The 16362-nt window shown below is 47.5% G+C and overlaps 1 protein-coding gene and 1 long non-coding RNA gene across 2 annotated transcripts in view; both read left to right on the top strand.

Annotated features, from left to right (window-relative positions):
- Window positions 1–231: 231 nt before the first annotated feature.
- Window positions 232–11853, top strand: LOC116990475. Its single transcript, XR_004416553.1, has 4 exons — window positions 232–294; window positions 3506–3621; window positions 5214–5318; window positions 11631–11853. It is a non-coding gene; the product is annotated as an uncharacterized LOC116990475 (long non-coding RNA).
- Window positions 11854–14288: 2435 nt separating this feature from the next.
- nmnat1 (nicotinamide nucleotide adenylyltransferase 1) overlaps window positions 14289–16362 on the top strand; it is a 41619-nt gene continuing 39545 nt past the window's right edge. The window contains exon 1 of the mRNA XM_033047783.1: window positions 14289–14381. Coding sequence (XP_032903674.1) covers window positions 14293–14381 — 89 coding nt within the window. The 5' untranslated portion in view covers window positions 14289–14292. The remainder of the gene's footprint in view (window positions 14382–16362) is intronic.

Raw genomic sequence — 16362 nt, 5'->3', positions numbered from 1 at the left:
TAAACAAATCTCACCTGAAAGTGCAGCAGAGATAGTTCGCTGTAGCATAGTGGAGCAGATGAGATATTAAACTGAGACTTTATCTGCTCTTTAACATGGGGGCAAGTTATCTCATGATGTGTTATTCTGAAGAAAAGGGTGTCTTGTGAAGTGAGACTTCTGATGATGCTTCTTATTGCTTCAGATCCATTTTCTCAAGTGCTCCAGTCCACAGTTTCTCTCTCCCTCACTCTTTCACTTCCTGCAACTAGTTCCAACATGGCGCTGTAGGCAGAGGAGCTGATCGGGGAAAAGGTTAATGATTTCACTCTAATCATTTGAAATGGGGGTGGTTATTGCTTCAGCTTGAAATGCAAACACCGCAAGATTGCTTGAGTAGTTTTAGTCTGGTTAGGCTTTTCAAGCAGAACAAAAGTCCTTGTGCATGTGTGGGAGAGGGAGAGGGGGGAGAGGGGGGGAGAGGGGGGGGGGGGGGGGGGAGAGGGAGGGAGAGAGGGAGAGGGGGAGGTGGAGGGGGAACGAAAGCAAAAGACTAAATTGCTGTGTGTAGGAAGGAACTGCAGATGCTGGTTTAAATCGAAGATAGAAACTACACATGCAAAAGTGCTATTCTTTACTTAAATAGAAAAGGAAAATATTATTGCAACATTTTTGCCTTTACGTTATGCAACAGCCTGATGAGACAATTTTTCAACAAGAGCCGAAGATCTAGAATTATTCCCCCCCCCCTCAAACCTCTCCATCTCTTTCCTTCTTAAAAGATGTTCTTCAAACACAAGTCTATGATCAAGACTGCCCGAGATACCTGTGTACGAAAGAACTGCAAATGCTGGTTTAAATCGAAGATAGTCACAAAATGCTGGAGTAACTCAGTGGGACAGGCAGCATCTCTGAAGACGGAAGAAGGGTCTCGACCCGAAACGTCACCCATTCCTTCTCTCCAGAGGTGCTGCCTGTCCCGCTGAGTTACTCCAGCATTGTGTGTCTGCCCGAGATACCTGTTTGACAAACTCTTCGACAAAACACTTTGTGACTTTCTGCACTTTCTGCACTTGTGCATTTATCCCAGATAGCCCATGATATTTATTCATAAATATCCTTTGGGTGGTGTCATTGGAGGAAAGGAAGTGTAAATAGATTTAAACTTTATTATAGGTAGACAAAAATGCTGGAGATACTCAGCGGGTGAGGCAGCATCTATGGAGCGAAGGAAATAGGCAACGTTTCGGGCCGAAAACCTTGGGTTTCGGCCCGAAACGTTGCCTATTTCCTTCGCTCCATAGATGCTGCCTCACCCGCTGGGTTTCTCTAGCATTTTTGTCCACCTTCGATTTTCCAGCATCTGAAGTTCCTTCTTAAAGTTTATTATCCCTGTGTTCTGCATCTCATATTGTTGGAGCCAGCATGTATTTCGCTTTCGGTTGCGACCAAATACATAAATCAGTGCATTTGGATAATTACTGGAGCCAGAAAACTATTAAGAAATCGTTTCAATTATGATCATTGTCTATTCTATAACTTTTCTTGTCTACTTTGGTCAACCAATTGCTTCTCTGTCAGAGACACAAGGAACTGTAGATGCTGGAATTTTGAAGAAAACACCGAGTGCTGGAGGAACTCAGCGGGCCAGGCAGCTTTTGTGGAGGGAATGCTCCCCACTCATCATTGCTCCCCGCTCATCATTACTCCCCGCTCAGCATTACTCCCGACTCATCATTACTCGCCGCTCATCATTACTCCCGACTCAGCATTACTCCCCACTCATCATTACTCCCCACTCATCATTACTCCCCACTCATCATTACTCCCTGATCAGCATTACTCCCGACTCATCATTACTCCCCGCTCAGCATTACTCCCGACTCATCATTACTCCCCGCTCATCATTACTCCCGACTCATCATTACTCGCCGCTCATCATTACTCCCGACTCAGCATTACTCCCCACTCATCATTACTCCCCACTCATCATTACTCCCTGATCAGCATTACTCCCGACTCATCATTACTCCCCGCTCAGCATTACTCCCGACTCATCATTACTCCCCGCTCATCATTACTCCCGACTCATCATTACTCGCCACTCATCATTACTCCCGACTCAGCATTACTCCCCACTCATCATTACTCCCCGCCCATCATTACTCCCGACTCAGCTTTACTCCCGACTCATCATTACTCCCCGCTCATCATTACTCCCCGCTGATCATTACTCCCCACTCAGCAGAACACCTCACAGACACCACGTTGCTGTTGGTGGGATCTTGCTGTGCGCAAAATGTCTGCCTTTCCTTTACAAATAGGGGCACCAGTTCAAGAGCATATGTTCTCTGCAGGACATTGAAAAAAAACTCACTTGCCCCCTTTTGCAAAGAAGGTGTTGCCAAGTCTTAAGGGCCTCTGCTATAGGGAGAGATTTGGAAGTTTAGGACTTTATTTCTTGGCGTGCAGGAGACTGTGGTCTTATAGAGGTGTATAATATCAAGAGGGGAGTAAGTAGGGTAAATACACAGACTTTTTCACAGTCTTTCTCAAGGAAAAGAGGGCACAGTGGAAAGATTTAAATAGAAATTTAGGGGTACCATTTTCACTCAGGGAGGTGGGTATATGGAACGAGCTGCAGAGGAATTAGAGGCAGGTACTATAACAACAATTAAAAGACATTTGGACAGTTGCTTGGATAGGAAAGGTTTCGAAGGATGTGGGTAAAGCACATACAAATGAGACTGGCTTGGATGGGGCACATTGGTTGGCATAGATTAGTTGGGCCGAAGGGCCTCTTTCTATGCTGTATAACTCTCTGACGTGTGAAGGGCTGTAGTAAGGTAAAAATGCAGGTATTCCCGATGAAAGGTTGTAAGTGTTAAACATCTCTCTGTCTCTTTCTGCAGTTGATGCCTGGCCAGTGAGAATTTACAGAATTCCCTCGTTTTATTCTTGTTAATATTGCAGTCAGTCGCAATAAACCTGCACTTGAAATGCCTACTGACTGGTTCTGTCACATTTCTCAGAGAGTTGGCAGAGATACTGCATTTCCTAGATTTTTAGATTTCCATTATCCGCAGTTTAAAAAAAAAAAAGTGGTTTTAAATGCAACTACTGGATAACATGTGTAGGAAGGAAAAAGCTGGAGTAACTCAGGCAGCATCTCTGGAAAGAAGGAATGGGTGACGTTTCCTAATGTTCTACGGAGATGCTGCCTGTCCCGTTGAGGCACTCCAGCTTTTTGTGTCTATCCACTGGATAACATGGTTAGTCTTTACTGTATCCAAAAGGACACAAAGTGCTGCAGTAACTCAGCAGGTCAGCTAGCATCTCTGGAGGACATGGATAGGTGACGTTTTGGGGCTTGACCCTTCTTCAGACATTGTGTCCCTTTTGTACATTAACCGGATCTGCAGTTCTTTGTTTCTGCTTTATTGTAGACAGACAGATTCCGGAGTCAGGGGATGTGCATAAATATCAGAGATGATGAATGTCCCCAACACCATTTTGTGTTTTGCAGCCACTTCTGGAGGATGTGAACTTGGATATTTCCAGCCCCAGATTCCCCTTAAAGATCTCCCTGCCTGAAAACACCAGGAAGTCAAACAAGAGTGGCTGCGGCGGAAGCTGATGTGGGTAAGATGCAAATGCTGGCAACAGTCCGCCCCTTGAAATGTGAAGCATTACCGAAGCTGTTTAATCCACTGGTTTGCAGACTGCACGGGAGCCAGTCCTTGCAGCCGGAACTACTGGTGCTGGTATCGTGCCACTGGTCGGAAACTCTTGCACTTCAGTGTTAAAGGTGACACGCACTCACATCACTTCGCCCAATCTCTCTGTATCTCACAGATCTGCCTTCCTCTCGGGACACACACGCGGAACAAACAAGCCCTCTCGGATCGAGCAGCTCCCATAGCGAGTCAATCTTCCCTCCTCCCTCCACAGCCTCCTCTCCGTCTTCCTCAAACTCTCTTCTTTCCCTTCCTTTCCTCTTTCTCTCTGACACCCTCTCCCTCTTTCCCTCTTCCCCCCCCCCAACCTCCTTCTCTCTTCCCACTCTCCTCCCTCACTTCTCCCTCCCTCTGTCGGTCTTTTACCCATAGGGGAATCAGAAACTAGTGGTCATAGGTTTAAGGTATGAGGGGCCAAAGACTTACTAGGAACAGTGAGGGGCAACTTTTCACAGAGGGTCCCGGTGGCTATATGGAACTGTGCTGATCTGCAAGAGGTAGTTTGAGGCAGGTACTTATACCAACATTTCAAAAGTCATTTGGACTGGTACATGGATAGGAAAGCTTTTGGGAGATATGAGCCAAACATGGGTAATGGGTTGAGCAAATATGGGCATGGTTGATATGGATGAGGGCTTCTTTCCATTATATATGACTCTATTTTTTAGGTTGTAAACCTTTGGAGAAAATTCCACATTGATATTAAGGTGGCAGATCGCCCACTAGCCCACTCCTGTTGTCAGATGCCCGTTTAAATGAAGACTCAGACATAAGGAACTGCATATGCTGGAATCTTGTCTAGAACGCAAAGTGCTGGAGTAACTCAGAGCCAGGCAACTCTCTGGATCTCATGGATGGGGTATGTTTGGCATCTGCGGGATCCTGACCCGATAGGTCACCAATCCATGTTTACCTGAGATGCTGCCTGACCTGCTGGGTTACTCCAGCACTTTGTGTTCTATCTGTATGAATTAGCCTGGGAAATGTCAATATCCCAGCTTGGCACGGTGACTCCGCGATTACAGCACCAGAGAGCTGGGTTTGATCCTGACTACGGGTGCCGTCGGTACGTAGGTTTCCTGCGTTGGTTTTCTCCGAGATCTTCTGTTTCCTCCCACCCTCCAAAGACGCACAGGTTTGCAGGTTAATTGGCTTGGTAAAATTGTAAATTGTCCCTAATGGTTGCAGGATAGTGTTGGTGTGCGGGGATCGCTGGTCGTCGCGGGCTCGGTGGGCCGAAGGGCCTGTTTCCTAGCTGTAGCGCTAAATGAGAACCTTTAGCAGGATGGCAGCCTCTATTGCAGAACTATTCTCAGTGCCTGATAGAACGATGGTGAGTTGCCAGCAGCAACCTGATCTGTTTTTCAGAATGATGCCCTTCTAGCTTCACTTCCAGGTCATCTGGGAGCAAGGGCCTACTGCACTGGAAAGGACAGCAGAAACTGGGAGTGCATATTCCTTGTTTCCACATTGATGGACTGCCGTACTTTCTTGCAGGCATAAGCATTACACTGGGAGCCAAAAACCTTGCAGGTTAAAAGTAATTACTTCATGTGGTGTTTGGAATCGGCAACAAACGAGGAAGAAGCAGAATAAAAAAAGGTAGGCCTTAAATGTTTTGGGTTAAATGGTTTGAAGACTTGTAGCCTTTTACCAAACTCAGTGACAACAGTACATTTTTAAACCAGGGTTAACAGTTGAGACTGTTCAAAATTCTGCGGCTGGGAACGAATATCATCTCATTTGAAACTTTTTACTTTGTGATCATATTAATATTTGACCAAGATTTAATTTTGACCATTTTCCTTTGTTCAAAACTCATATCCAGAATCACAGTCAAGTCACTGTCTGGCTCAGTCAGTCACTAATGTGAACAGTCCCCCAGGGAAAATGAACCTCATCTGGAAAACTCTTTAAATTTAGCCTGGTGTGAAATTCAAGGCCTCCTCTCCAATACGAATGTTTGAATAAAAGTCTTAAGAAATCTAACCCTGAGTCTACAAGAGTTGTAGAATGGTTCACATTGTGTTTCCAACATGCTAACTCCCTTAAACAAATCCACTCTTGTTCAGAAAATAGTTCAAATTATCAGTGAATTTGGCATGGAGTGGTGCAGTGATTTTTGTGAGATCAGCTTAGCCCACGCTGCTTCAAGTAACATTTTTGAAGCAGGAACAAACTAGAATAAAGAGCAGACTAGAACATGTCAGAAAATCAAGTGAGATATACAAAGTGTATATTAAAAATGAATTTAAAATGTGGATTTTTTATATCTGTTGGTTGGAAAAGTTTACAACGTTGTAATTCTGGAAAATTATCACACGGGCACTTTTCTTTTTGTTTGACGTGTGTGTTTATGGTTTTCATAAATGTAAATGTTTCTAGAGGTGTCAAGGGCAGTATAGCAAGAAAGTGGCCAAACCAAAGAAGTGGCATCAGAAAGAAACGTCAACTCACCCACACCGCCAACAATGACCGAGCTACACTAGTCCCACTTGCCTGCGCTTGATCCATATCAAGGGTTTGCACTGAAGAATTGCTCAGTAATCTCTTCAAAGAAGGTGTTATTGTACTTCCGGTGGCGCTGGTGCCAGCTGCCTCCACCTTCAGCCCGGTATCTTTTTGTTTTTTCGTTTTTTTTGTTATGTTGAAGTGTGTTTTTTATGGGGTTTTTTATGTTTTAATGTGGGGGAAGAGGGCACGGTAAGGGGGATACCGTCCTTCAGTCGCTTCCTGGAGAGGACGCGACTATTATTCGAGTCGGGTCCTCACCCCCCCCAGCGGCCTACCTACTGGATTGGCGGGGCCTTTCCTGCCTGGACCGACCAGAGCTCCAGCAGCGGCGGGACAGCGCTGATACTTCGCGGGGCTGGCGATGCCTTACCGGGGATCGCCGTCTGGAGCCCGGAGTGCTGGGCCTGCGGCACCGACATCCTGGAGCTGTGGTTCGCGGAGCTCCCAACGCAGGCGGCGCTGACAAACATCGTGGGGTCCTGCGACTCTGCCTGGCTCGGCCTGCGGACTCGGGAGCTGCGGACTCCGGTGGGAGGCGGCTGATCGGGAGGACCGGGCCGCTGAGGAGGATTTTCACCGTCGGGGTTCGGCGTCGGCGTTCCATCAGCCCGGCGAGAGGGCCTGAGCATCGGGCCGCCCGGGGTGGCGACTGCGGGTGCTCGGAAGGCCCCGACCACGGGTGAACATCTGGGAAGATCGGAGGGGAGGCTGGCTGGACTATGGTGCCTTCCTCACCTTGGTGCCATTGTGTTATGTTGTGTCGTGGACTTTCTGTGTTTGTGCTTTTTTTTAAATTCTATTTTATTTTTAATATGTTTTATTATTTATTATTTATTTATTTTTATGATACTGACTGTAAAGGGAATTTCATTTCGTTGTCTCTAATTGAGACAATGACAATAAATTTGAATACAATACAATATCCCTCCAAACCGGTCCTATCCATGTACCTGCCTAACGGTTTCTTAAACAATGGGATAGTCCCAGCCTCAACTACCTCCTCTGACAGCTTGTTCCATACACCCACCACCCTTTGTGTGGAAAAGTTACCCCTCGGATTCCTATTAAATCTTTTCCCCTTCACCTTGAACCTATGTCCTCTGGTCCTCGAATCACCTACTCTGGGCATCTACCCAGTGCTGGTTTTTTAGGTGCCGGAGCTGTCAAACAAGGGCATCATTTCAGGATTTGCTGGCGGGGGGGGGGGGGGGGGGGGCAACTAGTCACCCAAGAGGGTCAAGCAAGATTATAGCCCATCACTACATCACAGTGTATAACTAGTACAATAAACATACTTAATTTATTACACACTCACATACACTCACACACACCCACTCACTCACTCACACACTCACCCACCCGCTCACACACACCCACTCACCCACTCCAGACCGGTCCCTCCACCGACACGACTCGACCGCCCGTAGGCTCGGAGCTCCACCGCTGGACCACGGTGCCGCCTGCCCGACCACCACGAGGCCGAGATGGCCACCACGAGGAGCAGCAACAACATCCACCGCCTCTCCGACCTTCACCGCCTTCCCAGCCAAACCCAGGCCCGGACCACCCAAACTGCCGCGGCTGCCGACTCTCACCACCTCCCTAGCTGTTGCCGACCTTCACTGTCTACCCGGACACCGATGCCGCTGCCACAGACCCGTATCTCTACTCACGGGCGTCCACCAGCGACTCTGCCAATCCTCGCCTCTCCACCGGCCACCAGCGGGCCAGAGCCGTCACGGCACCAGAGTTCCCGGCTCAGCACCAGGCCTACGACCACAAGGCAAGCAGCACGTGGTCTGACTCTGCTGGGTCCTACTGCCCCCCCCCCCACCTCTCCTACAGGGAACATTGTTAGCAAACATATCTAACAATGTTTCCCGACTTTTAATAAAAAGATAGGTATTATAAACTTGATGAAAAAGCACCACTTTGCATGAATTAATACTTTTATAATTAAAAGTGAATTTTCAAGGACTTTCAAGGACCATACGAGCCCTGTAAAGATGCAGCAGGATCTGGATCAATTGGCCAAGTGGGCGGAGGATCGGTTGATGGAATTTATTATAGAAAAGTGTGAGGTGTTGCATTTTGGGACGTCAAACAGGGCAGGACCTACACAGTAAGGGATCTAGGTGTACAGGTGCGTGGTTCCTTTAAGGTCGAGTCGCAGGTAGATAAGGTGGTCAAAAAGGCTTTTGGCACTTTGGCCTTCATCAGTCAGAGTATTGAGTATAGATGTTGGGAGGTCATGTTGCAGTTGTACAAGATGTTGGTGGGACCGCATTTAGAATATTGTGTTCAGTTCTGGGCACCATGTTATAGGAAAGATGTTGTCGGGCTTGAAAGGGTTCAGAGAAGATTTACAAGGCTGTTGCCAGGACTAGAGGGTGTGAGCTACAAGGAGAGGTTGAGTAGGCTGGGTCTCTATTCCATGGAGCTCAGGAGGTTGTGGGGAGATCTTATAGAGGTGTACAAAATCATGAGAGGAATAGATGGGGTAGTTGCATGGGTGCAGTGCCGCCAGAGCTTCTCTGGAAAAGAAAAAGCCATTATATACAGCGGGGAATTTTAATTAGCGGGTGTGTCGTCGGGGTAACCTGGTTAAAAGAGGGTGAAGGAGAAGACCCATCGCTACTGAGGTTCCCTGTGGATGGGGAGCAGCACTAGGACCCAGCAGAGTCAGACGAGGTTGTGGGCCTGGTGCTGAGCCTGGAACTCTGGTGAGGTAACGGCTCTGGCCCGCTGGTGGCCGGTGGAGAGGCGAGGGTCGGCGGAGTCGCTGGTGGACGCCCGTGGGGGGCTGGAGTAGAGATACGGGTCGGCGGAAGCAGCATCGGTTGCCCCGGGGAGGTGGTGAGAGTCGGCAGCTGCGGCAGTTTCGCTGGTCCGGGCCTGGGTTTGGCCGGGAAGGCGGTGAGGGTGGAGCCGCGGGCAAGTTGAGGGGTGTCGGTGGAGGGACCGGTCTGGAGGCGGTAGAGTGATCCTTGGGTCGAGTCCGGATAGGAGAGGAAGCTTTTGTTGAGGGTGTGGATCTGGCGTTGAATGAAGTACAATTGTGGTCCATTGCAGGTTAGTGAGTGTGTGAGTGAGTGCGCGTTTGTGCGTGTGTGAGTGAGCGTGAGTGAGTGTGTGTGAGAGTGAATGTGTGTGAGTGCATGTGTGAGTGAGCATGAGTGAGTGAGTGGGTGTGAGAGTGAGTGTGTGAGTGAGCGTGAGTGAGTGAGTGTGAGTGGGTGTTAGTGTGTGAGAGTGAGTATGTGTGTGTGCGAGTGAGCATGAGTGAGTTTTTGGGTGTGTGAGTGAGTGAGCGTGAGTGAGTGTGTGAGAGTGAGTGTGTGTGTGTGAGTGGGTGTTAGTGTGTGTGAGAGTGAGTGTGTGTGTGAGTGTGTGTGTGAGTGAGCATGAGTGAGTGCGTGGGTGTGTGAGTGAGCGGGTGTGAGAGTGAGTGTGTGTGAGTGCGTGTGAGTGAGCGTGAGTGAGTGCGCGTGTGTGTGAGTGAGTGGGTGTGAGAGTGAGCATGAGTGAGCGTGAGTAAGTGCGCGTGTGTGTGAAGGCCCAGAGCTGCAGGAGACTCGGGGCGAGTTGGTGCCGAGCCGCCACCTCTGTAAAAACACATGATCACCGTATTTTTCTTTACCTGCTTGATAATTATATTTCATAATAATCAGTTAGGGCAAGCGTGCAATATTTTGTCATATTATTAAATTAAATATGATATATTTCATTGTACTAGCTATGCACTGGGATGTAGTGATAGGCTATAATCTTGTTTGACCCTCTTGGGAGACTAGTTGCCCCCTCCCCCCCAGCAAAACCTGAACTGATGCCCCTGTTTGACAGCTCCGGCACATAAACAATTAACACTGCAACACTGCTCACAGATTTGTATCACCATGTATCGTAGAATAATGAAGAGTGAAATCTAAGCTTCAAGCTCATGTAGGTGGTTCCAATAAATAAGGGGTGTGGCTTCAACTGTGTGGGGCAAGTCTGAGTAGCTGGGTAGAACCATGTGGCTAGAACATGCCTGCTGTAAGTGTATGGAAAAAATTAACTGCACTTCTGCAGTACTTCTCTCTCTCTCTCTCTCTCTCTCTAGAAATTTCTAGCTCCCAGCACGCACTGTACTGTATGCATGTACTATATATATGTGTGTGTGTATGTATGTCTATGAACACCGGACAATTTCATTTTCTCTTACAGGGGTGTGCAAGGTTCAAGAGTACAGGGATACATTTCTGGTAATATAGGCATTCAGTTAAACAGCAATGCCGGGAAATTGTATATTTAACACTAGATGGATCCATGATCCAAAGTATCAAGAGTGGATCGCTGAAGCTGACAGACGTCATGCCAGATGTCGACTCTGTCATAAGACAATAAACTTGGCCAGCATGGGTGAATCGGCGCTCACTAGTCACGGAAAAGGAGCTAAACACCAAAAGTTATTAGCTTACCAACGTGAAAAAAACTGGAGCAAGACGATCGTGACATCAATCTTCGCAAACGACTCGAGTAGTAAGTCTGCCTCAGGCTCAGCCGCTGCCGCAACTGACCGTAAACCACCCGATGCCCCGCCTTCGTTCTCAGCCGCTGCTGCAACTGATCGTAGACCACCAGATGCACCGCCTTCATCCGCAGCCACTCCCGCAACTGACCGTAAAATACCAGATGCACCACCTTCGTCTGCAGCCGCTACCGCAACCGACCATAAGCCACCAGTTGCACCACCTTTGTTCTCAGCCACTACCACAACTGATCATAGACCACCAGATGCACCACCTTTGTTCTCAGCCACTACCGCAACTGGCCATGAGCCACCAGATGCACCGCCTCCATTCTCTTCTGACCATGGGACTACATCAGCGAGTAGCACGCCCCCGGCACAATCAGCTCCAGCGTCATTTGCGAACAACACGGATACATTAAAAGCGGAATTACGGTGGGTATTGAGACAAGTGGCAGCACACAATAGTTACAAATCATCCGAGGATGCGATGAACTGTTCAGGATGATGTTTCCTGATAGCGAGATAGCCTGCAGGTTTCAGTGTGGTGAGAAAAAAAAAACCCTCCTATTGGCGCCACACTTGAAAGATTTGTTGACATCGAGTGTAAAAGAACAAGATCATTATGTCAGCCTCTTCGACGAGTCGTTAAACTCCAAAACGCACAGCAAGCAGATGGACAAATATGTCTGACTGTGGCATGGGGGCAGAATTGTTTCCCGTTGCCAAGGATCTCAGTAGATGGGGCATGGCCCTGTAGTCATTAAGACTAGTAACTCCTTGTCTTTTTGGGAACAGGGACAATAGTGGAGATTTTGAAGCAGGCAGGGACAAGTACAGGTTTGCAGGGACTGGTTGGAAAGCAAAGTTTTCCATTATCATGGTTTTAGATTGAACAACTAAGAGATGAGAAAATGGACCATCAGTGCTCTATTGATGTACGGATATAGATAAGTTGACCATCTTGTGTGTAATTGTTATGTCGTTTAATGTTGTTCTGTGCAACCTGGGCTAATGGATTGACTGTTCAAGAAGGAACTGCAGATGCTGGAAAATCGAAGGTAGACAAAAGTGCTGGAGAAACTCAGCGGGTGTGGCAGCATCTATGGAGCGAAGGAAATAGGCACTGTTTCGGGCCAAAACCCTTCTTCAGACTCAGAAGAAGGGTTTCGGCCCGAAACGTTGCCTATTTCCTTCGCTCCATAGATGCTGCCGCACCCGCTGAGTTTCTCCAACACTTTTGTCTATCCAATGGATTGACTGATCACCTCAGAGTTCCCTGAAAATCAGTATCTGTACATCAGGGCACACAAGTAACACAATAGAAAACAAACTCTCATCTCCAAATTCCAATGGGCAATTTGGCAATAATTCGAGCTATATCAATGGTTCATAACTTCAAAGGAACTTTGAGTTGAAAGTTGATTTTTCTGCTGTGTTCTTTGTACCAGAGGTGTGCAAAACACGATTTTCAATCAAATCTGAGATGGTGACCAGCTTTACTTACTTTCTTACTTACTTTTATTTACTTTTATTTGGTACAGAATCAAATCATCCAATACCAAGCAATTTATATATGTCTCCATTATACCATCAATGTTTGCTAGATTTCGGTCCTTGAAAATTGATGTTTCGACCTTGAAAGTCCTTGAAAAGGTCCTTGAATTTATAACTGTTCCAAGTGTACGAACCCTGTCTTTCACAACCATCTTCACTATCTGCAAAACCACTAACTTTGTATCATCAGCAAACTTGCTAATCTTGCCCTGTATGTTCTCATCCAAATCATTGATGTGGATGACAAACAGTAACGGACCCAGCACCAAACCCTGAGGCACACCACTAGTCACAGGCCTCCAGTCCAAGAAGCAACCTTCCACCATCACCCTCTGCTTCTTTCCATGGAGCCAATTTGCTTTCCAGCCAGGTATCTCTCCTTGGATCTCACGCGATCTAACCTTCCAGAGCATCCTACCATGTGGAACCTTGGCGAATGCCTTACTGAAGTCCATGTACACAACATCTACAGCTCTGCCCTCATCAACCTTTTTGGTCACGTCTTCAAAAAAATCAATCATATTTGAGAGACACGACCCTACACGTACAAAACCATGCTGTCTATCCCTGATTAGCCCTTGTCCATCCAAATGCCTGTATATCCTATCCCTCACAATACACTCCAGTAACTTACCAACTACAGATGTTAAGCTCACCGGCCTATAGTTCCCAGTATTTTCCCTGCAGCTCTTCTTGAAAAGAGGCACAACATTTGCCACCCTCTAGTCTATTACTTATACGCAGAGCAGCTACCTCACAGCGCCAGAGACGCTAGTTCGATCCTGACCTCGGGTGCTGTCTGCATAGAGTTTGCACGTTCTCTCTGAGACCACGTGGGTTTCCTCTGCGTGCTTCATTTTCCTCCCACATGGCCAAAGACGTGCGGGTTTGTAGGTTAATTGGTCCTCCGTAAATTGCCCCCTAGTGTGTAGGGAGTGGATGAGAAACATGGAAGTAGTGTGATCGGGTAATTAATGGTCAGGGTGCACTCAAGATAGACACAAAAAGCTGGAGTCACTCAGCGGGTCAGAAAGCATCTCTGGAGAAAAGGAATAGGTGACGTTTCAGGTTGAGACCCTTCTTCAGACTGAGAGTCAGGGGAAAGGGACGACAGATGGCACAATGGGCTAAGTGTTCGGCTGGCGACCGGAAGGTAGCCGGTTCGAATCCCGCTTGGAGTGCATACTGTCGTTGTGTCCTTGGGCAAGACACTTCACCCACCTTTACCTGTGTGTGAATGTGTGTGAGTGATTGGTGGTGGTCGGAGGGGCCGTAGGCGCAGATTGGCAGCCACGCTTCCGTCAGTCTGCCCCAGGACAGCTGTGGCTACAGAAGTAGCTTACCACCACCGAGTGTGACTGAGGAGTGTATGAATAATGCGATGTAAAGCGCCTTGAGTATTAGAAAGGCGCTATATAAATCCCATCCATTATTATTATTATTATTATTATTAAAGGGAAACGAGAGATATAGACGGAGATGTGGAACAAATGAATGAAAGATATGCAAAAAAAGTGATGATGATAAAGGAATCTGGCCATTAGCTGTTTGCTGGGTGAGAACGAGTACAGACAATGAAACTCAACAAAATGACTGTGAAACGGGTACAACTTGGGCGGGGAGGGATGGAGAGAGGATGCAGGGATTACTTGAAGTTAGAGAAATCAATACTCGTACCACTGGGTGGGCCATGGGCCTGTTTCTATGCTGGATTTCTAAACGAGCACTGATATCTAATTATGAGTCCCTAGCACAGGGAATCAGTTGTTATGGTGCCAACTGTTTATGTTGCGTTTATCAGCTGGTGTGCTCAGCTCCCTGCCCTGAGCACATCAGCTGGGCCTGGGTGGTTTGCTCTCCTGATTCAGATCTCTCTCCTTGCTGATGAGGCCCGTCCCTCAGAGTAGCCTGGCAGTGGGGTTAGTCATGGATAGTTAGCATGGCTTTGTTAAGGAAGATCCTGTCTGACTGCTTTGATTGAATTTTTCGAGGAGTATGTCGCTGAGGGTAGCACGGCTGGTGCGGTCTGCATGGACTCCGGCAAGGCCTTTGACAAGGTCCCACTTGGGAGACAAGTCAACGAGGTAAGAAAGAGCCCGTGGAATCCAGGGCAAGTTGGCAAATTGGATCTGAAAATGACTTGGCAAATGATGTGAAGGGCAGTGGAGAGTGAGGGTCAAGGGTGGCGTTTGTGATCGTAAGGCCGTGCCCAGTGAAGCAACACAAGGGTCGGTGATGGGACCCTTGTTGCATACATTGATAATCTGGCCATGGTTGTAGGAGTTATGAATAGCAAGTTCAGAGATGAAACAAAATTCAATGGGGGCGTTGATGGTGAGGAGGGTCGTCTTTGACTAACAGATGATATTGTTCAGTTAGTAAAATAGGAAGAACAGCAGCTCATAAAATGTAATCCTGAAAATGAAAGAGTATAGTTTTGAGAGAACTGATTAGGCTAGGATATAAACAAAAATGGCAGGACCACGTATCCTGGTCAGCATGGGCAAGTTGGGCCGAAGGGCCTGTTTCCAGGCTGTATGACTCTCGGAAGTACTGAGGTGCAGAGGGTTCCTGAATGCAAGAGCACAAATAGATAAAGTGTTTAAGAAAATATATGGGATACTATCCCTCATTATCAGAGGCATACAAGATACAAGAGCAGAGATATTACAGTACAACCACATAAAACATGAGAGAGAAGAAGAAACAAGGAACTGCAGGTGCTGGTTTACAAAAAAAAGACAAAGTGCTGGAGTAACTCAGCGGGTCAGGCAGCATCTCTGGATTCTCAGCATCTCCATGGATGCTGCCTGACTCGTTGAGTTACTCCAGCATTTTGTGGGGGGTTTTTTTGGCATAAAACATGAATAAGGCCAAACCATCGAAGTGAACTACAGGAAGGGTTGCATACAAGAAAACAGTTATTACCGGTCCACCACCCATTCTCTGGCAACTGGTGGTCCGGCGCTTCCTTTAATCCGGACAAAACTACGAGAGCGCACATCCTGAAATTCCCCTGAAAATGTGGCACCTGGGCCGGGTGACGCGGCCAATCCCAGCCAGATCGGTACATACGTGGCTGATCGGAGGATCGAATTTGCCGCCTGTGGCCGGGGCTCCGGAACTCCAGCCCAGTCGGAGCCGGCAGATCCGTTCCCATAGCCGACTTCCGAGGCCGACTTTGCGGGCCGTTATCTCAGCCCATCGGCAGCCTAGGCAGACCATTCCAGGACCGTTGGACTCTCGCAGTCCGTGGCCTCTGTTGGTCCGGCAAGAAGGCTCTGGAACCAAGGATGCTGGAAAATCGGTGGTGGACCTGTATCATCAAAGACCCACATGGAAATGGAAATGAGAAACCTTCCTAATGGCACGGGGATCGATGATGAGAGTGCATCATTTTAGTTTAGTTTATTCTTGTCATGTGCAGCGAGATACAGTGATAAGCTTTTGTTTGCGTGCTGTCCAGTCAAACAAAAGCCTATACATGAATGCAACCAAGCCATCCTCAGTGCACAAGGTATGGGCAGAAGATTTAGAGGAGATTTAAATAATTTCACTTGGGTGGTGTTTGAAATCTGGAGTGCAATTCCTGAGGAGAATAAATAAATAAAAATAAAGAACACAACACACTATAGAATTTGACATAAAACATCCCCACACAGCAGAATCAGAGTTTCCCACTGTGTGTGAAGGCACCAAAGTCAGTCTCTTCCTCCACTGTTCCCCGTGGTCAGGGCCTCCCCAGCCTTCCTCGGACAAGCTACATGTGTTGTAGAAACAAAGAACTGCAGATGCTGGTTCATACCAAAGATAGACACAAAGTGCTGGAGTAACTCAGCAGGACAGGCAGCATCTCTGGAGGAAAAGGAATAGGTGAAGTTTCAGGACAGGACCCTTCTTCAAACACTTCAGCCGGGACCCTTCTTCAGACTCAGAGATGAAAATCTTCAGAGTAAAAATCATCAGATCTAAGCATCGTTTAACGCTGTTTAAAAATGTGTTCCTAGTTTGTAAGGTCCAGCCACAGAATGTGCTGTTTTCTGCTGGAGATATTTGCGGGGACCA

The sequence above is a fragment of the Amblyraja radiata genome, chromosome 31, assembly GCF_010909765.2.
Source record: "Amblyraja radiata isolate CabotCenter1 chromosome 31, sAmbRad1.1.pri, whole genome shotgun sequence".
Classification (NCBI taxonomy): Eukaryota; Metazoa; Chordata; class Chondrichthyes; order Rajiformes; family Rajidae; genus Amblyraja; species Amblyraja radiata.
This window is presented reverse-complemented; position numbering and strand designations above follow the sequence as displayed.